The sequence below is a fragment of the Pristis pectinata genome, chromosome 22 (genome assembly GCF_009764475.1).
Source record: "Pristis pectinata isolate sPriPec2 chromosome 22, sPriPec2.1.pri, whole genome shotgun sequence".
Taxonomy (NCBI): domain Eukaryota; kingdom Metazoa; phylum Chordata; class Chondrichthyes; order Rhinopristiformes; family Pristidae; genus Pristis; species Pristis pectinata.
The window spans coordinates 35,432,389-35,455,688 of record NC_067426.1 but is presented as its reverse complement, the minus strand read 5'-3'; the positions used below and the strand labels follow the sequence as shown (position 1 = coordinate 35,455,688).

Genomic DNA, 23,300 nt, shown 5'->3' with positions numbered 1-23,300 from the left:
CAATCACCTGAGATATATTCTGGAGCTTGTCTCTGTCAGGAAAGAGAAAGTGTTAGAAATATTGGTGCACATTAGAGTGGATAACTCCCCAGGTCTGATGCAATTTGTCCCAGGGTGCTGAGGGAAACCAGGGAGGAGATTGCTGGGACTCTGACGGAGATTCTTGCATCTTCGTTAACCACAGGTGAGGTACCAGATGACTGGAGGATAGCTAATGTTGTCCCCTTGTTCAAAAAGGGCAGTTGGGAATAAGTCTGGAAAGTACAAGTTGGTGACCCTAATATCAGTGGTCAGGAACACAAGAGAGACTGCAGCTGCTGGGATCTGGAGCCAAAAGCAAACTGCTGGAGCAGCATCTGTGGAGCCAAAGGGATGGTCAACATTTTGGGTCGTGATCCTGCAGTGGTCCTGATGCAGGGTCATCATCTGAGATGTCCACCATCCTTTGCCTCCACGGATGCTGGTTGACCAGCTGACTTCCTCCAGCAATTTGTTTTTTGCATCAGTAGCAGCAAAGTTGTTGGAGAAGATCTGAGGGACAGGATTTATGTTTATTTGGGAAGGCAGGGACTGACGAGGAGGAGTCAGCGTGGTTTTGTGCAGGGAGATCATTGATTAAGACATAGTGGTAGAAATGGTTTACATAGATTTCAGAAAGGCTTTTGACAAGGGTTCTTGTGGTAAGCTGGTCCAAACGGCATAAGGGATCCTAGGCATGTTGGCAAACTGGATCTAAAATTGGCTTGATGATAGGAGGGTAGTGATGGATGGGTGTTTTTCTCACTTGAAGTCAGTAACCCGTAGTGTACCGCAGGGATTGGTGCTGGGATCTTTGTTGTTTGTAATATATAATGTAGATTGGCCTGATTAGTAAGTTTTCAGACAAGACAAAAATTGGTGGAGTCAGAGGTAGCGAAATGATTGTCTAAGGATACAACAGGACATAGATCAGCTGGAAAGTTGGACAGAGTGGTTGCAGATGGAATTTAATCTGGACAAGTGTGAGGTAATGCACTATGGAAGGTCAAGTTCTGGTTGGACATATCGAGTAAATAACAGGGATCTAAGCAGCATTGATGTAGAGAGGGACCATTGGATGCAAATCCAAAACTCATTGACAATGGCAAAACAGGTGGATGGGGTAGCGAAGAAGGCATTTGGCATGCTTTCCTTCATAGGCTGAGGCATTGACTATAAGAGGTGGGATGTCATGTTGCAACTATCGGTTGGACCGCACTTGTATACAGTTCTGGTTGCCACACTGCAGGAAGGATGTGTTATCAATGGAGAGAAGGCAGAAGAGATTCACCAGGATGGTGCCTGGAATGGAGGGCTGCACTTACAAGGAGAGATTGGATAAACTGGGATTATTCTCACTGGACAGTAGTAGGCTCAGGGGTGACCTTATAGAGGTTTATAAAATTGTCACTCCTATCTATGCATCTTATAATTTTTCCCAGGGCAGGGGAGTCTAGAACTACAGGGAATAGGTTTACCTTGAGACAGAAGAAATTCAGAGATCTGAAGGGCAAGTCTTTCACACAAAGGGTGATGTATCTCTGGGTGAAAAACCTCCCTCTGACATCTCCCCGGAAATTCCCACCCATTACCTTAAAGCCATGTCCTCTTGTTTTGAGCATTGGTGCCCTGGGAAAGAGGCGCTGGCTGTCCACTCTGTCTATTCCTCTCAATATCTTGAATACCTCTATCATGTCTCCCCTCATCCTCCTTCTCTCCAATGAGAACAGCCCTAGCTCCCTTAGTCTCTCCTCATAATCCATACTCTCTAATCCAGGCAGCATCCTGGTAAATCTCCTCTGCACCCTTTCCAACACTTCCACATCTTTTCTATAATGAGGCGACCAGAACTGAACACAGTACTCTAAGTGTGGTCTAACCAGAGTTTTGTAAAGCTGCATCATCACTTCTCGGCTCTTAAACTCAATCCCCCGATTTATGAAAGCTAGCATCCCATAAGCTTTCTTAACTACCCTATCTACCTGTGAGGCGACTTTCAGTGATCTGTGGATATGAACCCCCAGATCCCTCTGCTCCTCCACACTGCCCAGAATCCTGCCATTTACCTTGTACTCTGCCTTGGAGTTTGTCCTTCCAAAGTGTACTACCTCACACTTCTCTGGATTGAACTCCATCTGCCACTTGTCAGCCCAGCTCTGCATCCTATCAATATCCCTCTGCAAGCTTCGACAGCCCTCCACACTATCCACAACACCACCAATCTTTGTGTCATCTGCAAACTTGCTAACCCAGCCTTCCACCCCCTCATCTAAGTCGTTAATAAATATCACAAAAAGTAGAGTTCCCAGAACCGATCCCTGTGGGACACCACTAGTCACAGCCCTCCAATCCGAATGCACTCCCTCCACCACAACCTTCTGCTTTCTTCAGGCAAGCCAATTCTAAATCCACACTGCCAAGCCTCCCTGGATCCCTTGGCCTCTGACCTTCTGAAGAAGCCTACCATGCGGAACCTTGTCAAACACCTTACTAAAATCCATGTAGACCACATCCACTGCACTACCCTCATCAATCTTCCTGGTCACCTCCTCAAAGAACCCTATCAGGCTTGTGAGGCAAGATCTTCCCTTCACAAAGCCATGCTGGCTGTCCCTAATCAGTCCATGATTCTCTAAATGCTCATAGATCCTATCTCTTAGAATCCTTTCCAACAGCTTACCCACCACAGACGTAAGGCTCACCTGCCTGTAATTCCCTGGACTATCCCTACTACCTTTCTTGAATTTAGAGGGTGAACTGCCCACACCTGGCACTAATGAGATCATAGTGAGGCAAAAGCAAAAGAAGTTTCATGCACCTGTTTGCCAGAGTCTGACATCACACAGCAGGATTTCCCAGGAGTATCAGATGAAGACTATATAAAGAACTCAGATGATAGATTTGTGATGCATATTGAAATGCTTGCTGAAATGCTTGCTACATTGTCTGGTCTGTCATATGAAATGAAAAGAATAACCGTCAGCGCACAGGAGTCCATCTTACACATTTTGGAGGAGGTTGTATAAGCCAAACTCCAGTCACTGCTCCTTCCCTTCATATGCTGCTCCACTTGTCGCACATCTAGTGCTCCTTTCCACCTTGACACAGCTGTGCCTGTTAATACTCCAGCTCAGTGTAATGCAGTGACAGATCTGTGCCCACCATGTTATAGTAGCAGAACCATGCCCACCAGTACACCTGAATCTAGAGTTAGACATGTACCTAAATCTGGGCTTAGGTTCAGAAGATGAACCTAGCCTAACCTGACTCAACATAGTCCGTGGATTTCCAGTCCCTGCGTATCTCATCTCTGGATCACTGATTGAATCCCAATCAAGTATCCATTCCAGAGTTCAGTTTAGTGCCCAGCCCTGGTTCTGGCATCAGGTGTGTTCTAAGGCCAACCAGGATGCTCCCATTAATCTGGGACTCATTTCAGGTGGCTCTGGGGACCAGACAGACTATGTGGGGGTTTGAGTCCTACCCTTTTGTCTTCACCTGCAGCTTCCATATTGCTCCTCTGAGTCCTCACAAATTTCCCTTGATGAAGTCATGAACTCTTTCAATATTATATGTGTCCTGGGGATTCCCTGCAAACCATGATAGAAATATCAATACTGTGTGTGCCTTCAGGCGTCAGCCCTGCTGTGGGAACAGTAAGCATGGTGAGCAGTCAGACAGGACAGAAGCAAGACCATGAAAGGCTGGATAGACCCACCCTTTGTAAACCACAAGTTTAGTGTCTCATATAAAAATCATTTAACACTTCCTGTGTGCAGCTGTCCTTGCACAACCAATGAAAAGAAATAAAAACAGAAAATGGTAGAAACAGTGCATCATTTCTGTTTTCACTCATCCACTACAGGCAGTCCTCAGGTTACGTAAGGGTTCCATTTCTGAGAACTGCCCATAAGCTGATTTCTCCCTAACACTACTCATAATTAAACTAATAAAATACATACTGTATCCATTCAGTAATAAATACCATAGAACACATTATTATTAGTTGTACTATCTTGAAAAATGCAATAAAAAGGTCTTTGGAGTATTTGCATAACATCAGATTTCCATAAGTCAGGTCATCTGTAGCCCGGTGAGCCCCCTGTAATTTTTTTTTTATTTTAGATTTCCAACATCTGCAATTTCTTGATTTTTCAGTTGGTAAAATAAGACCTGGTAAAGACATTTTACTTTAGTTTGTTTCTGTGACTGTGAACAATTTTTGCAGATTTTCTGCCTTTTTCTTTTTTGTAGTGCAGAATGAGGTAGTGCATTATGATTATCACAGACCTACATTTTTTCTTCATGCAGAATACTTTTTTGCTGCCTCAGTTCTATTATTCATAACCTTGTTTACAAATCAACACAAAATGCTGGAAATGCTCAGTACGTCAGACTGTCTTTGGAAAGAGAAATAGAGTTTATGTTTCAGGTTGCAGATCCTTTGTCAGAACAGGGAAAGAGTGAAAGACACGTTTGTTTTAAGTTGTAGATAAGTTGTGGGAAGAACAGATAGGATAAAGGGAATGTCTATGAAAAGGTGATGACAGGGTTGATATGAATATAAGTTGTGGAGGTCATTCAGTCAGTATGTTAACGGGCTAAATGGGCACAGTGAGAGAATGACAATACAAACAAAGGAGCATAAAAAGTTGCAAAATGCAGTGCTGTAGGACATGCCCAGCAGGTCAGGCTAACGAAGAGAGAATAACTGAGTCAATAATACAGATGGATGATTTGCAGCAGAAATACCCAATACTTTGTTGGAGGCAGGGAGGGAGGAAACGTTATTAAGGTGGCTGTGGGAGTCCAGGCTTGTAAGGATGGCTGCATCTCTCCCTTTCCATTATATTTTCTGAAATGTTGAGACTTTCCAGACAGGTGCCTCTGAAATGTCTTCCTTCTTCTTGAACCATGGCTTCCCCTCTATCATTTGACTGAGCACTTGACTGCATCTCATCTATTACCTCTGCTCTCACCTCTTCTTCTCCCGAATAGAGCAAGGACACAGTCTCCCTGGTTCTCATCTTCCACTACACCCACCCCCCGTATTCAACAGATCACCTTTGCAATTTTTGCTAGCTCTAACAAGATTCCACCTCCAGTCATATATCCCCTCCCCTTTCTTTTCAGCACTTTGAAGGGACATTCACTTTATAACTCACTGATCTGGCCTTTCGTACCCACTTTTGTAACTTTCAATGAGCCATATCAGAGCTGTAGATATAAGATAAGGTATATTTATTAGTCACATGTACATTGAAACACACAATAAAATGCATCTTTTGCATAGTGTTCTGGGGGCAGGCCACAAGTGTCGTAACTGGTCTTTATTTAGCATAAGCAGACACACGGGAAAACTCGGTGGAAGATCTCCTGAACTCAAAGTACCTTCAGTTTTTATCCCCATTTGGTAAAAGATAATAACTGATGATCAACTACAATTTCAGTGGTTACAACTGATATTTATTTCAATATTTTAAGTGTGAACAATTGGTTGGATAGATTAATACCTTTACAATGGAAGCACATCTCAGGTTTGAGTACTAACAAACACCTTTGTTGAGTCAAGTAGTTCACATCAATATTTACAGGTTTTGAGAACAAAACCCTGTCATAAAAATTATCCTTTTATCACAGTATTGCAAGAGCTGGCTGCCTAGGTGCACAAACAGACCAAGTAATGATTGACAGTACAAATATGACTAGGGCCATATTTGTTGTGCTAGATGACAAAGTAGCCAGTCTAAAACCTTCCTTGATCTTCTGTCACAATGGTGCAAAATATCTTAACTCAAGATGTCTGATGCCTGGTTTGATGTTCCAAATAATTTAGCCCTTTTGTCTGTACACATAACCGATGGATAGGAGAATTTCTCTCTGGTCATGTCAGTTTCCAAAGCATATCTCTTAAGTGACCTCCCACTCTGAGATGATAAGCTGCTCCCTTCATAGACAGCGCTATTTATTTGCACAGCTACCCTTGTGATTGTCGCTTGTAGGTTACATTTGAAAGAAGATTGAAGGCTGGTTCATGTTTATATGACTGGTACATGTACCATTGCCTCTGATTATGGCTGCTCCTCAGTAAACCCATCTATCACTTCCCTTCTCACGCACAACTCCTATGGCATTTTCCCACGCAATCACAGTATGTGCAACAGCTCTCATTTCACCTCTTCCCTTCCCACCATCTAGGAACACAACCCTATGGGTGAATCAGCAATTCACTTCACTCCTGCCTGTCTAGTGTATTGTATTTGTTATTCACAATGTGGTTTCCTCTACATTGGAGAAACCAAACATAGATTGGGTATCTCTTTTGCAGAGTAACTGTTCAATCCACAGGTGTGACCATGAGCTTCCTCATTGCTTGCTACTTCTCCATCCCACTCTCACTCTGACCTATCTGTCTGTAGCCTCCTGCACTGTTATAACAATCTAACAAGGTTGAGGAAAGGCACCTCACCTCTGTCTGGGTACATGGCAGCTTTCTAGACTCAGGATCTTCTCTGCAACTTAAAATTAACGTGTGTATCTTTCCGAGTTCTGACAAAGGGTCTTCAACCTGAAATGTTAACTATTTATCTTCCACAAGTGCTGCCTGATCTGCTTTTTTTCTGTTTATTTCAGATTTCCAGCATCTGCAGCTTTTGATTTTCACCTGGTTTTCAAATCTCTTCGTGGCATTGCCACCCCCCATTTTTGTAATTTGTTCCTATTCTCAAACTAATTGTGGAGTAGTTGGTGTTGAATAGAGGCTCAAACTGAAGATGCACAACTGCAATTCTGCAGCCTTATGAGCATCTTCAGTCCTCCACTGGTGTTTGTCAAGACCCAACATTTTGGAAAACTTCTCATTGTCTTTCCCTTTCTTGTTTTATCAAAACCATTTAAACTTACCTGTTTCACAACTTTTTTTAGTTATTTGTCATTGTTATGTGGCTTGGTGTAAAAAAAAGTTGTTTGTTTAATGTAGAACATCGATCATAGAACAGCACAGCATAAGAACATGCCCTCCGGCCCACAATGTCTGTGCCACCCATAAATGCAATTTAAACTGCATATCTGCCTGCACATGGTCTATATCCCTCCATTCACTGCCTGTTCATGTGCCTCTCTAAATGCCTCTTAAACATTGCTATCATATTTGCTTCTACCACTTCCCTTGGCAGGGGGTTCCAGGCACCTACCACTCTTTGTGTTAAAAAAACCCTTTAAACTTGCCCCTGTAGTGACTCACTGTCCGAGCAAGCAAACCAGATCGGCGGTCGGGTCGCGCATAGTCGGAGCGGCGAGGCCCAAGATGGTGATGGAACTTCGTCTTCCCCGAGCGACGGAGAGAACCCGCGCGCGGGAAAGGTTTGATGACGTAGCGCATACGTCATTTCCTTTTTCGGTGGGCGGGAACCGTTCCTCTTAAAAGGCCCGCCCAAGGCAGGAAAATAAGTCAGTTTTGTTCTGCAACACATCGACTAGTGTCTTACTTTTGCATCGCGGTAGCAGCCGCTACATCCCCTCTTACCTTGAACCTATACGGTGGGAAAAAGACCCATACTATCTACTCTATCTATGGCTATCATAATTTTATATATTTCTATCAGGTAGCCCCTCAGCCTCCAACGCTCCAGAGAAACAATCCAAGTTTGTCCAACCTCTCTTTATAGCTAATACTTTCTAATCCAGGCAACATCCTGATAAATCTCTTATGCACCCTCTCCAAAGCCTCCTTGTCTTTCCTGTACTGTGGTGACCAGAACTGCACACAATACTCCAAATGTGGCCCAACCAAAGTTTTATACAGCTGCAACATGACTTCTCGACTTTAATACTCAACACCCTGTCTGATGAAGGCAAATATGCCTTACGACTTCTTAACCATCCTATCAACTTGTGTTGGCGCTTTCAGCTCTGTACATCAATGCTCCTAGGGGTTGTGTCATCCACTGTATACTTTCTTCTTACATTTGACCTCCCAAAGTGCAAAACCTCACACTTGTCTGGATTTAACTCCATCTGCCATTTCTCTGTCCATATTTTCAACTGGCCTATATCTTGCTGTATCCTTTAACAACCTTCCTCACGATCCACAGTTCCACCAATGTTTCTGTTATCTGGAAACTTACTAATTGGCCCCCTTCCATTTTCATCCAATTCATATATATACTGTATATATTATATATCATAAACAACAGAGGGTCCAGCGCTAATCCTTGCAGAGTACCGGTCACAGACCTCCAGTCAGAATGACACCACCCCCCCCCACCCCCCACAACAACTACCCTTTGTCTTCTATTGCTACGCCAATTATAAGTCCGATCTACCAAGATATGCCTTAATCTTCTGGATCAGCCTACCATGAAGGACAACATTTACACACGTGTTGCTGTTTTGTAGCATTAAAAGCACTACATAAATTTAACTTCATTCAAATATGGCTTCTGTTTTATTACATGTTTATTGCTCAAAGGAAGAAAATGATAAAAATCACCATAACTGAAGGAATTCACTAACTTCTATCCTCTTTCACAACTTAAGTATTTTTGTTGTTGCCCTTGTATACATGTTATTTCAAACCTGGACTCACATTATAGCTTCTGTTTTCATTTTTCATTCTTACTCCATCTAGCCTGTGGAAAAGGAGTGCAGTCTGCTGGGGTGACATCACTCATTCTCCCCTTTGTTTAATTAATGTGTATGATCTTCAGTTATCCCCTATTCCTTCGATTAGATCACTGTAAGATAAGGTTACCTCTTAAAAATCAACTTAGAACATTCTATGAAATCACTTCTGTGACCCTGACATTTGTTTGTGCTACGTTTTGGGTAAATGATATAGTTTCATCTTCTCCCACCCCCTTCTGCTTCATTAATCCACGACAACCTAACCTCATCGGTAATTAGATTTTCGACTTGCTTCAGTTATCTTTCAATCTGCAATGCCTCGCTCCATCCTCCCTCCATAAACAAGGAAGATTGAAGTTCACAGAAAATTAATTTTGTTCTCATATTTTTCTTTCATAAGGATGGTTCATTAGCAGGCATTCAAGCTTCTTCAGTGAGCCCATGAGATTTCTTTTTTAGAAACTTTACTCTGAATAAAAGGCCATATTTTTTAGAAATTTAAAGTTGGAAGTAAAACAATGGAAACCAAAGGCAGTTACGTAATTTTCTTCTGTTTTGCATTGCTCTGGGTTTCCTTGCAGCTTAAAGCAGGTACAATATACTGAGCATTTCTGACTAGTATTGCATAAACACTTAATGTAGTAAATCCCTATCTGAAACCTTTGTGGGGAAGTCTGTATGATTCCTGTAACATTTTAATTCCCAGTCCTCATCTAAATATTTCAATATTATCAATGATTGTAGAGACAATAAGATTGGTGGGACGGAATGAAATTGGGTCAGCAGCCCAAAGACCCAATGGAACAGTTATCAGCATGAAGTTAGCACTGAGTTGGGGTTTTCACAACTCACTGTCCTGACCCTGGTTCCAGTTGCACAGCCCCCAGCTCACAGCCCCCAGCTCACAGCCCCCAGCTCACATCCCCCAGCTCACAGTCCCCAGCTCACAGTCCTGATCCCAACTCCAAATACAAACATACTGACATTCATGAACCCTGGCTTCATCCAGTTAAACATGGGTGAGTATGTGGATCCACATGAAATAAGGACCCAGTGTACAAACTCTATCAGGATTTCCAAATAATTGGATATTGGATAATCTGAGTTTTATAAAGCTGGCAATAAGAGACAAAAAACAAGGAAACAAATAGAAATAGCAAATTCTGTCGTATCTGTGGAGAGAAAAAGGTGAATTTGTTAACTTTGATATTAAGTCGAGAGGGCTTCAACTTACCAAGACAAAAGATGAGGTGATGTTCCTTGAGCTGACATTGGACATCATTGGAGCAATGTAGGGGGCCAAAGACAGATGACTGGAGGACAAGGAAGTCAGCGGAGAATTAAAGTGACAGGTGACTGGAAGCTCAAGGTTGCTCTCGTGGCCTGAATGTAGGTGTTCTGCAAAGTTGTCACCCAATCTGCACTTGGTTTCTTCAAAGACCACTGTGAGCACTGAACAGAACAGTGCAAGCGAATTGTTGCTTCACCTTTAAGAACTGTTTGGGTCTCTGGATGGAGAGTAGGAAAGAAGTTAAAGGCTATTCCATCCCCTGTGGTTGCATGGGAAAGGTTTGCTTCTGTACTTCGAAAGATAGATTCTTGACCTGAAATGTTGACTTTGTTTCCTCACAACCAATGCTGTTTGACCTGCTGGGTGCTTCATGTATTCCCTGCTTTTGTTACTTCATCATAATGCTCAGTATATTAAGTAAAGTTAATGCAAAGGTGTTTGAAAACTACATATGTATGTTCAAAGTTTTTGTTCAAAAACTTTGTATGTTCAATGTTTTCTGATTAAAGAGCTGCTGAGTGAGCAAGTAAACAAGCAGTTGAAATGAAAATAGCAAAGTTTTTGCAGTCTGTATATATCTTATTCGTGTGGTATGGCAACTGATCTGCCCAGGACTGCAAGAAATTGCAGAGAGTTGTGAACACAGCCCAGTCTATCACGAAAACTAGTCTCCCCTCCATTGACTCTTGTCTACACTTCCCACTACATCAGGAAAGCAGCCAACATAATCAAGGACCTCTCCCACCCCAGTCATTCTCTCTTCTTTCCCCTTACATTGAGCAGAAGATATAACATCTTGAGGACACGTGCCACCAGACTTAAGGACAGCTTCAATCCCATTCTTGAATGGACCTCTTGTACAATAAATATGAATTCTTGACCTCTCAATCTACCTTGTCATGGCATTTACACTTTATTTGTCTACCTGCACCGTACTTTCTCTGTGGCTGCAACTTCTGCCACCTCCAACAGGATCCCACCACCAGGCACATCTTCCTCCCTCCCCCCCCACCCACTTTCCACAGGGATCGCTCTCTCCACGACTCCCTTGTCCATTCGTCCCTACCCACTGATCACCCTCCCGGCACTTAACCCTACAACTGCACTAAGTTCTACACCTGTCCCTACACCTCCTCCCTTGCCACCATTGAGGGGCTTAGACAGTCCTTCTAGGTGAGGCAGTGCTTCACCTGTGAATCTAAGGGTGTCATTTATTGCATCCGGTGCTCCCGGTGCGGCCTCCTCTACATCGGTGAGACCTGACACAGATTGGGTGACCGCTTCGTCAAGCACCTTCTCTCCATCCATTGCAAAAGCAAGGATCTCAAGGTGGCCACCCACTTCAATTCCACATCCCACTCCCACACTGACATGTCCATCCGTGGCCTCCTCTACTGCCACGTTGAGGCCAGACACAGGTTGGAGGAACAACACCTCATATTCCGCCATGGTAGTCTCCAACCTGACGGCCTCAACATTGATTTCTCTAACTTCCGGTAACCCCTCCCCTCTTCTTCCCCCTTTTATTCTCCTTTCCCCTTCTTTGACTTTCCTCATTCCTGTGGCCCCCTCACCCCTTCTCTTTTCCCTTCCCCCGCCCTCATGACCTGCCCATCTATTCCCCACCTCCTTCCCTTTATTCCATGGTCCACTGCCCTCTTCTACTGGATTCCTTCTTCAGCCCTTTGCCTCTTCTACCTATCACCTCTCAGCTTCTTACATCTCCCCCTTCCCCCAACCACCTACCTCCCCCCTCTCACCTGGACTCAGCTACCAGCCTGTGCTCCTCCTCCTACTCCTCCAACCTTCTTATTCTGGCTTCAGCCCTCTTCCTTTCCAGTTCTGATGACAGGTCTCAACCTGAAATGTCAACTGTTTATTTCCCTCTGTAGATGCTGCCTGACCTGCTGAGTTCCTTCAGCAGGTCGTGTGTGTTGCACTATATTCTTTTTTTCCTTTTGTGCTACCTGGATGTACTTATGTATGGAATAAACTGTCTGGATGGCACGCAAACAAAAGTTTTTCACTATATATTGGTGCATGTGACAATAATAAACCACTTACCAATATAGTTTTTTTAATACATCTGTCATTGAGTTCTGCAATCTACAATTATTTGTATTTCCACAGTCTCCCTGTAACATAAAAACCCATACTGTCCAAATGGAGCTCTAAGATGATCTGAGCCGAGAATAATTCTTTCCTAAATGATGAATTTGAATTTTTTGCTTAATTTGTCTTGTTAACATCTAGTGCACAGACTTAAAATGTGTGAATGTGTGGTAATTTGTTGCTTCACTCCTGGCAATATGTGAATTTGCCTTCGCATTCTCCTTAAATTACACACACAAAACAGTGCAGATTAAAGCACAGATCTGATGTTGAAATGACTTTCTTGCTTGTTAAATGTTTTGTGCAAGTTTACTCTGGCTGCCTTAAATGATACAAAGCAATAACTATACCTGGGAATACTCTACCAGGCAAACTGAGAGAACTATAAGGTGAACAATGAACATAATGGCTGTACAATTAAGTCTCTATTTTCTGGATATGGAGTCATAGAATCATACAGCATGGAAACAGGCCATTCAGCCCACTGCATCCATGCCGAACAGTGGGGACTCATCTGTAATTAATCCCATCTTCCATATACATAGTCAGTAGCCTTCAATAGCTGGGTGATTCAAGTAGTCATCTCGACACTTCTTAAATGCTTTCAGCAACTCCGCATTCACTCTATCAAGCAGTGTATTCCAGGTACTCACTACTTTCTGGGTGAAAAAGGTCCCCTCATGTTGAGAAAGAACTAGGAAGTCTATCAGTAGATAACCTTTGTGCTCAAAAGAGTATGGTCAGTGTTCATTTTCATTCCATGCTATGAGTGTACTAGATGTGAGTCACCTCACTGTGAAATATGTGTGAGGGGTTTGTGATTCACTAGAGACATAGTTACTGACTTTTGCCAGAACCTCTGTAATCTTCAGGACATCTTCAGTAACCCAGTTCTTTTATCATCTTCAAATTCTTTCCAAAGTACAATCCAAATTATTTTCTCCCTGCACTGAATTCTCTCCATGTGCATTATTTATACTTTATAAGTTGACTATTGAATGATTCATCAACAATGTGGTAACATTAGTGAAGCTGGTTTTAAATTAGCTATTCTATTGGCCTTCAGTCTGTTGGAGATCTGACTTAAGAAATTCAGCTTTCAGTGAGAATGTTACAACTAAAATTTAGCTCATATTCAAAATTGACAGAACCCTTCAGGCTGTGATTGCAAACTTCTCAATAGAATTAAGCACATTTGATTGACATTTCAGTGGTATACAAAGGAAGTGCTGTCATCTTTGGAAGATATTAACGTGAAACTTATTCTCCTCACTCACATAGTATGTAAATGGTCCAATTGAACTATGTGAGGAAAAACTAGATCCTTACTTTTATAAATAGATTACTTGGTCATTTATTCCTTTGCTTTTTATGGAACTTTTTGCAAATTTCCTTGGTTTGGTTATGCTTCTTCTTCTTCTTTGGTAGTCCCTTAGGATTCTTTAATATCAGTGACAGCACTTCATAGGTAATCCATGAGTCGTAAGGCATGATAAAGTATTTCAAGAGTGGGATAAGCTGTTGTTAAATCTATAGTATCTCCTCATGCATCTCGCAATCTAATGTTTTTTCAACTTTGCAAGACTTTATGAAGTTTACATCACTTTCCTGAGTGTACTCAAAAATGCTTTCAATATTATTACACAAGTTAATTGCTAACTATTTTCTTCATCTCCAGTTATACATGGAGGATGCGAAATTAATTTACAAAGGTTACAGCATTTTATCAAGGTTTTCCCAATAGAGCTAGACCTTTTCTATTTCTGTTTTTTGGCTGTCATTTAGATTATTTTCAAGGAGTAACTCTATTGAAACTGATTTATCTGGCCACCACATCCAGACACAACACAACACCTAGGACACTGAACTTTGTCTATATATATATCATGCTCAAGAAATCACCTTTGTTTTTTGGAAACAACACCCGTTCTTACTGCAGAGTATGGCACTATGGCCCGGACATGCAGCACATATAATATTGATCTTTGTGCAGTGCTTGGAATATATTATTTTCCTGTGTTCGGAAACAAAGCTATATTCTGTACTTGAAATTTTCCGACATTTTTAAATACCAACAAAGCATATTCTGAACACTGAATCTGGACAGAGTGCAATACCCCAACTTAAGCTAACAGTACCGTAAATATTGTTATATTGAGCTTGTAGAAATATGTACTTATATTATTGATCAATGTATATAACTAATTGCTAATTAAATGTAAGTGATTGTTCAAGTAATCCAATTGTTCTAAGTGACAATATGCTAAATCTGTGTGTGTGTGTGTGTGTGTTTTTGTTTAGATCCGAGAGCACCTGGCTAAAGGACAACGGACTCTGGCAGGAAAGGGCATGTCAGAGGTCATAAGGACTATGCTGGGCTTAATGGAGAGAAAGAACTTCTACAGTGGAGATCTCTTGTTCTCTGCAGACATATTGCGGAATGTGACTGATACATTCAAGAGAGCCAGCTATATTCCAGCTTCTGAAGATGTGCAAGTAAAGATCGTACTTTAATGTTCTATGCATTTAATTTTTTTTGATTTCCTTCCATCTCCCATGGTGCTGACAAGCCAACTGATCAGATATGTCGCAATTGTAGAGGTCACATTGACATAGCCAGATTTAGAGCTCATTACCTGAGGTTGTGGTTGCAGACCACCCTGAACTGCTGCAGCCTTGTGCTGGTAAAGCAATGGTATTAACACAATATTAGATAGAAAATTCTTGGAATCTGACACAGCAATGATAATGGCATGATACGTTATGTCCAAGTTCGGATGGTACATAATTAAAGAGGCATTTTGAGCTGATGGTGAGGTTGAGTTAAACTTATACAGTTGCTGCATCATTATATAAAATTCAACCACAGTCCACTACTAATAAAGGGCAGTCATTGTGTCTGGTAGGATGGGCAATAACTGTGCGGCCCTGGATGTATTATACAAGTGAGCTGATGGCATAGTTCTCATGTATACATTTTGTGTCTGAATTGTTATCTCTGTATTTTCTCCAGTAGTTTTGTTTCTTATATTAATAGATTATTTATACCCAAGTATACCTCTGCAATTTCCCTTTGCTGCCACTCTCATTATCTGACATCCAAACTGGATTTCATTACTTCCACCAAAAATTGGAAACTAAATCTTCAGTCCCAACCAGAAATTTGTCTACATTCACCAACCTGACTAAGAAATAATTCTTCAGTCTGAGCTGAGATTAAGAAGCCATATTCTCTCCATCAGAAAGACTGAATATTTCAACCTCCATATCATCCTCTTTCATGTTTGAGGGTCTCAGCCATGTTGAAGCTGGGAAAAGATGAAATGGCACCAGGTGGTATTAGAGCGACCTCAAACCAGTAAAAGGACTTGGCCTAATCTTAATCTTCCCTTCACTCCATTCTCACAAAGCAAAGGGGCTTATGATCAAGGCCACTCTTTAAAATAAAACAAATCAAAATATTCTCAATGTACCAGTAAGTGACTACTGATACAATTCAACACCACTTCATTTTCCTGGTTATAGTGAGCCTATAATTCATTGCAACCTCATTCACAGTTTATGAAATCCATTGAGTTGCATAGTGTTTGCCTTACCATGTAGCTCACTGCCTGATATCACCCTGGAGATTAAATATCAACTGATGGCATATCTTCCAGGGCTAAAAAATTGCAGATCTTTTCTTTCAGATCACATTTCCAAAAGCACTGTGATTGAGTGATATTATTAACTAAAGTAATTTGTGAAAGAAGATGGGGAGAAATGAAAGAATTACATAATTTCTGTTCTTTTTTATTTAACCAGAAGTTCTTTCAGATTGTCAGCTACATGCTCGAAGTAGAAAACAGAGCAAAATGGAATGATGCACTGCAGGTAAATCAACTTTTTCCACACAATAATGCTTGAGGATTATCCATGATTTTCAGATATCTGTATTTATGTGCCTAGTGTTGCTCTAGTTGGGTTGGAGATCGATTATAGCGTACCTCAGCTCAGAAAAGCTAGTAACATATTTATTAAATGCTAAGTGTTTAATATTCAACTAGATTTTTACTTTGAGGTTTTAGAAATGGACAATATTATGATGAAAAGACAGCAATTTGATATTTCTGATTTTCCTGTGTTACCTGTTGGACAAAATGTATCCCAGACTTTAAAATAAACATGGAAGGAGATAGCAGATGCTCTGAACATTATTCAGTCCTCTTTGCATACAGGCGTGGTGCCTGAGGATTGGAAGACTGTTCAAGTGACACCATTGTTTAAAGAGGGTGAACAGAATAGAATAAGTAATTTCCTAACATTGATAAGGAGCAAATTATTGAAAATATATTATACGTTCCGCAACAATCATTTTGAAAGGCACACGTTAACCAACAAAGCACAGTCCTGTGGGCTGAAAGCCTTGTTTCCCTGCTGCATCTCTCAATGACTCTATCACTCAATATGAGTCAGCAAGAATCTATTATGGACTAACAAATGATTTTGTTGAGAATATAACATTTGATCTTGAGTTTAGCAAAGCTTTTAGGAAATCCCACATGGCAGACTGATTGGAAAAATAAAACCCTAGGGGGTCCAAGAGAAAGTGATGTTGAAGCCAAAATTAGCTCAGTGGCAGACAGCAAAGTGTATGGCTTTGAAGGTAGTGCTGGTGACTGGAAGGCTGAATGCCATGGAATTTGCATGTCTCAGTAATGGGACCCTTGCCTTTTGTGGTTATTTTGACAAAGGTAGCAACCTCGATCAAGATGAGTGCAAAATTGGTAACGTGGAAAAAAGTGGTATGCCTCAGGGTGAGATGAATAGATTGGTCACATGAGCAAAAAAGCCGTAAATAGAATTCAATCCAAAAATCAAATAAGTAAATGTAGGATACAAGGAGTTTAATCCAGACAAGCATAAGTTGTTGCATTTTGGGAAGTGAAATGTAAGAGGAAAGTATACAATAATTGGCAGGACCCTAAGAGCATTGGTGTACAGAGGGATCTTGGGATTCAAGTCCATAGCTCCCAGAAAGTGGCGACACGTGAGTAGGTTGGTAAAGAAGCTGCATGGCATGCTTGCCTTCATCGGCCGGGGCATTGAATATAAATGTCAGGAAGTCATGTCACAGCTATATAAAACTTTAGTTAGGCCATATTTGGGGTATTGTGTGCCGTTCTGGTTATACCTTTATTGTGAGATTAAGGAGAATCCCAAGTATATCAGGAGCAAGGACCAATCTATGAATGGAGTGAGGTGACGTGGGCAAGGTCCTAAATAAATACTTCTTATCTGTATTTACCAAGGAGAAGGACATGGAAGATGGAGAGTTCAGGGAGAGGTACATGGATAATCTGGAGTAGGTCAGCAATAAGAAGAATGAGGTGTTAGACATCATGGGACACATACCATAATTCTATTAGTTTTTAGATAGTTATGGCAAAAGATAGGACAGATCCACAAATTAAAATCCTAAATTGAGACAAGGCAAATTTTGAAGGCATTAGGAGTGGCACGGTAGCGTAGCGGTTAGCGCGACGCTATTACAGTGCCAGCGATCGGGGTTCGATTCCCGTCGCTGTCTGTAAGGAGTTTGTACGTTCTCCCGTGTCTGCGTGGGTTTCCTCCGAGTGCTCCGGTTTCCTCCCACATTCTAAAGACGTACAGGTAGGTTAATTTGGGGTTTAAGATGGGCGGCGCGGACTCATTGGGCTGGAAGGGCCTGTTACCACGCTGTAAATAAAATTTTTAAAAAAATTAGACAGGAACTTGCAAAGGTTGATTGGGAGAGGCTGTTTGCAGGTAAAGGGATGTCTGGCAAGTGGGAGGCTTTTAAAAATGAGATAGGGAGAGTTCAGGGCCAGTATGTTCCTTTGAGCGAACAGTAAGGCTGGCAGAATTAGGGAACCCATGTTGACGAGGGATATTGAGGCACTGGTCAGGAAAACAAAGGCGTATGTCAGGTTCAGGCAGCTGGAATCAAGCGAATCCCTTGAGCAAAATAAGAGTTATAGGAGTACACTTAAGAGGGAAATCAGGAGGGCATAAGGAGGACATGAGGTAGCTTTGGCAAATAAGATAAAGGAGATCCTGAAGAGGTTCTACCAGTACATTAAGAGCAAAAGGCTAACTAGAGAAAGAATAGGTTCCTTTAAGGATCAACATAGTTGTCCATGTGTAGACCCACAGAAGATGAGTGAACTGTTAACTGAATATTTCTCATCTGTATTTACCATGGGGAAGGTCACAGAAGCTAAGGAATTAAGTGAAATGAATAGTAATGTATTGGAACATATCCACATTATGTAGAGGAGGTGTTGGAGGTCCTAAGACACATTAAAGAGGATGAATCCCCAGGGCCTGATCAAGTGACTCCTAGGACATTGTGGGAAGCTAGGGAAGAAATTGCAGAGGCCCTGGCAGAGATAATTGCATTGTCTTTACCCACGGGTGAGGTGCCAGAAGAGTGGAGCATGGCTAATGTTTGTCTTTATTTAAGAAGGGCTGCAAGGGCAAGCCAGGGAACTACAGGCCTGTGAGTGGGAACTTTACTGGAGGGGATTTTAAAAGACAGGATCTACCAGCATTTGGAAAAGCAAGGGTTGTTTTGTGTGAGGGAAATAGTGTCCCACAAATTTGATTGAATGTTTTGAAGAGGTGACGAAGAGGATTGACGAGGGCAGGGCAGTATTCTTCAGCAAGGCCTTTGACAAGCTCCTGCGTGGTTGGCTAGATCACACGTGATCCAGGGTGAACATCAGTTGGATATAACATTGGCTTGGTGGAAGGAGACAGGGGGTGGTAGTGGAGGATTATTATTCAGACTGGAGGCCTTTGACCAGCGGTGTGCCGCAGGGATCGGTGCTGGGTCCCCTGTTGTTTGCCATCTATGTTAACGATTTGGATGACAATGTTGTTAACATGGTTAGTAAGTTTGCGGATGACACCAAAATTACTGGTGTAGTGGACAGTGTCAAAGATTATAACAGGATTTAGTTGAACTAGGGAAGTGGGCCAAGGAAGTTAAACCAGTGCAGGACTTACATAGGACTTACTTACTTAAATAGTAGGGCCCTGCAGAGTGTTGTGGTTCCTAAAGGGAGCTGTGACCCTGCATATGGGCCTCTCTGTACCACAACGGGTAGACAGGGGAGTGAAGAAGGCTTTTGACACACTTGCCTTCATTGGTCGGGGCATTGAGTACAGGAGTTTGGACGTCATGTTGCAACTGCACAAGTTGTTGGTGAGACTACACTTGGAGTATTGTGTGCAGTTCTGGTCGCCCAGCTATAAGAAAGATATCTGATCTAGATGAAGAGTCTCGACCCAAAACGTCAACTGTTCATATATGCTGCCTGACCTACTGAGTTCCTCCAGCATTTTGTGTCTTGTTCCAGATTCCAGTATCTGCAGTCTCTTGTGTCTCCATTAAGCTGGAAAGGGTGTAGAAAAGATTCACAAGGGTGCTATCAGCACTGGAGGGCTTGGGTTATAAGGAAACACTAGATAGGCTTGGGACTGTTTTTGCTGGAGCATTGACAGCTGAGGGGTGACCATATGGAAGTACAGTGGCATGCAAAAGTTTGGGCACTCCTGGTCAAAATTTCAATTACTGTGAATAGTTAAGTGAGTAGAAGATGAACTGATCTCCAAAAGTCATAAAGTTAAAGATGAAACATTCTTTTCAACATTTTAAGCAAGATTAGTGTATTATTTTTGTTTTGTACAATTTTAGAGTGAAAAAGGAAAGGAGCACCATGCAAAAGTTTGGGCACCCCAAGAGATTTGAGCTCTCAGATAACTTTTACCAAGGTCTCAGACCTGCACTAGCTTGTTAGGGCTATGTCTTGTTCAGTCATCATTAGGAAAGGCCAGGTGATGCAAATTTCAAAGCTTTATAAATACCCTGACTCCTCAAACCTTGTCCCAACAATCAGCAGCTATGGGCTCCTCTATGCAGCTGCCTAGCACTCTGAAAATTAAAATAAATGATGCCCGCAAAGCAGGAGAAGGCTATAAGAAGATAGCAAAGCGTTTTCAGGTAGCCGTTTCCTCAGTTCCTAATGTAATTAAGAAATGGCAGTTAACAGGAACAGTGGGGGTCAAGTTGAGGTCTGGAAGACCAAGAAAACTTTCCGAGAGAACTGCTCGTAGGATTTCTAGAAAGGCAAATCAAAACCCCCGTTTGACTGCAAAAGACCTTCAGGAAGATTTAGCAGACTCTGGAGTGGTGGTGCACTGTTCTACTGTGCAGCGACACCTGCACAAGTATGACCTTCATGGAAGAGTCATCAGAAGAAAACATTTCCTGCATCCTCACCACAAAATTCAGCATCAGAAGTTTGCAAAGGAACATCTAAACAAGCCTGATGCATTTTGGAAACAAGTCCTGTGGACTGATGAAGTTAAAATAGAACCTTTTGGCCGCAATGAGCAAAGGTATGTTTGGAGAAGAAAGGGTGCAGAATTTCATAAAAAGAACACCTTTCCAACTGTTAAGCACGGGGGTGGATCGATCATGCTTTGGGCTTGTGTTGCAGCCAGTGGCACAGGGAATATTTCACTGGTAGAGGGAAGAATGAATTCAATTAAATACCAGCAAATTCTGGAAGCAAACGTCACAGCCTCTGTAAAAAAAACTGAAGATGAAAAGAGGATGGCTTCTACAACAGGATAACGATCCTAAACACACTTCAAAATCCACAATGGACTACCTCAAGAGGCACAAGCTGAAGGTTTTGCCATGGCCCTCACAGTCCCCCGACCTAAACATTATTGGAAATCTGTGGATAGACCTCAAAAGAGCAGTGCATGCAAGACGGACTAAGAATCTCACAGAACTAGAAGCCTTTTGCAAGGAAGAATGGGCAAAAATCCCCCAAACAAGAATTGAAAGTCTCTTAGCTGGCTACAGAAAGTGTTTACAAGCTGTGATACTTGCCAAAGGAGGTGTTACTAAGTACTGACCATGCAGGGTGCCCAAACTCTTGCTTCGGGCCCTTTTTCTTTTTTGTTATTTTGAAACTGTAAAAGATGGAAATAAAAAAGTAATCTTGCTTAAAATTTTAAAGAAATGTGTCATCTTTAACTTTATGCCTTTTGGAAATCAGGTCATCTTTTACTCACTTAGCTATTCACAGTAACAGAAACTTTGACCAGGGGTGCCCAAACTTTTGCATGCCACTGTACATAAAATCATGAGGGGCACAGATAAGGTGGATGGTCACAGTCTTTTTCCCAGGGTAGGGGAGTCTAAAACTGGAGGGCATGGATTTAAGTTGAAAGGGAAAGATTTTAAAGAGACCTAAAAGACAACTTTTTCACACAGAGGGTGGTGGGTATATGAAATGAGCTGCCAGAGGAAGCTGTAGAGGTGGGTTCAATTACAATGTTTAAAAGACATTTGGACAGGTACATGGATAGAAAAGGTTTAAAGCGATATGGGCCAAATGTAGGCAAATGGGACTAGCTCAGACAGACATCCCAGGTACGGTAGTGTAGCAGCTAGCGTAATTCTATTACGGTGCCAATGACCCAGGTTCAATTCCAGCCGCTGTCTGTAAGGAGTTTGTATGTTCTTCCCGTGTCTGTGTGGGTTTCCTCTGGGTGCTCTGGTTTCCTCCCATATTTCAAAGATATACGGGTTAGGAAGTTGTGGGCATGCTATGTTGGCACCAAAAACATGGCAACACTTGCAGGCTGCCCCCAGAACACTCTACAAAAGGTGCATTTTACTGTGTGTTTCGATGTATATGTGACTAATAGAGATATCTTGTCTTACCTTAACTCCAGGCCGGTGAACCTTACATGAGTAGTAGGGAACTTACTGGAGATAATCCTAAGGGACAGGATTTATGTACATTTGGAAAGATAGGCTAATCAGGGATAGTCAGCATTGTGTAGGGGAAAACCCATCTCACCAAATTTGATTAATTGAGTATTTTGATAAGGTAGCAAAGGAAACTGATGAAGACAGGGTGGTAAATGTTTAGACATGCACTTAAATAGGCATGGCATAGAAGGATGTGGAGCGAATGCAGACAAATGGGATTATTGTAGGCAAAAAGTTTGTCATGGACATGATATGCCAAGGGGCCCATTTCTGTGCTGTGCAACTCTGTGATTCTAGGGCTTTGAATTGAATATAACAACATCAATCACCCTTGATGAATTACAATTTCTTTAACTTAAATTTTTATGTGGCATATTTAGCAGGATGAGACTGGGGCCATTTACTTAATCTGTTAATATCTCTTTCTAAATCAATGCTTCCATCCACGCTGCTAGGAGTGTCACATTTTTGTCATTATCAACTTGGATAAGTGACCTTTTATCCCATCATTTAGTTCAGTCATGAACACAGAGACTATTTGTAACCTCAGGCCCTTTTAGAACACCACAAATAACATTCTGCCAAGTTGAACACCTGTCTGTAGTCCTGACTTTCTGTCTCCTGTCATTCAGCAAATTTCACAAGCAAGTAAACAAAAATCCTATGTAGTTTATATCAATTCAATCAGACATGTTAGCATTTGTTTACATGTCTATTAATAGCTCATTATAACTACTACAGTGCACAATCAGTATAGAATTTACTTAACTCAAAAATGCAAGTTCTACATTTCAAATACATTATGAGACCAGCAAGGAGGTGACCAAAATGGCACAGATTCTAGAAATGGTCCTACAGATTGGATGGGCCCGATGAAACAGAAAACAAAGAGAGAAATAACAAACTATTATGAATGAAAGGACACATAGGAAGTTATTATTGAATTGGACAAAGTCAACACAGATTAGTGAAAGGGAAATCATGTTCAACAAATCTGTTTTTTTGAAGTTGCAATGAGCAGATCTGATGCCATATTTGGACTTCCAGAAGGCCTTCAATAAGATGCCATAAAAGAGATTATTAAACAGTATTAGAGTGCATGGTTTGGGGGCATTCTTCTGTCATGGATTAAAAATTAGTGGAAGGAATATATATCTTTTCTGGCTTAAATTGTTGTAACTATGCTGCAAGAATGAGCACTGGAGCCCCAGCTGTGCATAAAGATGAGGAGTTCAAATGTAAAATATTCCTGTACGTAATGCTATTAAAGCTAAGTGAAAGGACAATTCAGAGAGGCTTCTGGGGAATATAGAAAGGTCAAAGGAAAGGGCAAGGACTTGACAGATGGAATATAAAGTAGAAAATTGTAAGGTTATGCACATTGGTAGAAAAAATAGAAATCTGAGGTCTTTTTTAAGTGGTGTACTACAAGGGGTC

The 23,300-nt window shown here is 41.6% G+C and overlaps 1 protein-coding gene across 4 annotated transcripts in view; it reads left to right on the top strand.

Moving 5' to 3' along the window:
* The window catches only part of adgrb2 (adhesion G protein-coupled receptor B2), an 898,475-nt gene that overhangs the window by 491,922 nt on the left and 383,253 nt on the right, over positions 1–23,300 (top strand). For all 4 annotated transcript variants that reach the window (XM_052036166.1, XM_052036168.1, XM_052036167.1 and 1 more), the window contains 2 exons: positions 14,348–14,542; positions 15,851–15,919. In XM_052036166.1, coding sequence (XP_051892126.1) covers positions 14,348–14,542; positions 15,851–15,919 — 264 coding nt within the window. The remainder of the gene's footprint in view (positions 1–14,347; positions 14,543–15,850; positions 15,920–23,300) is intronic.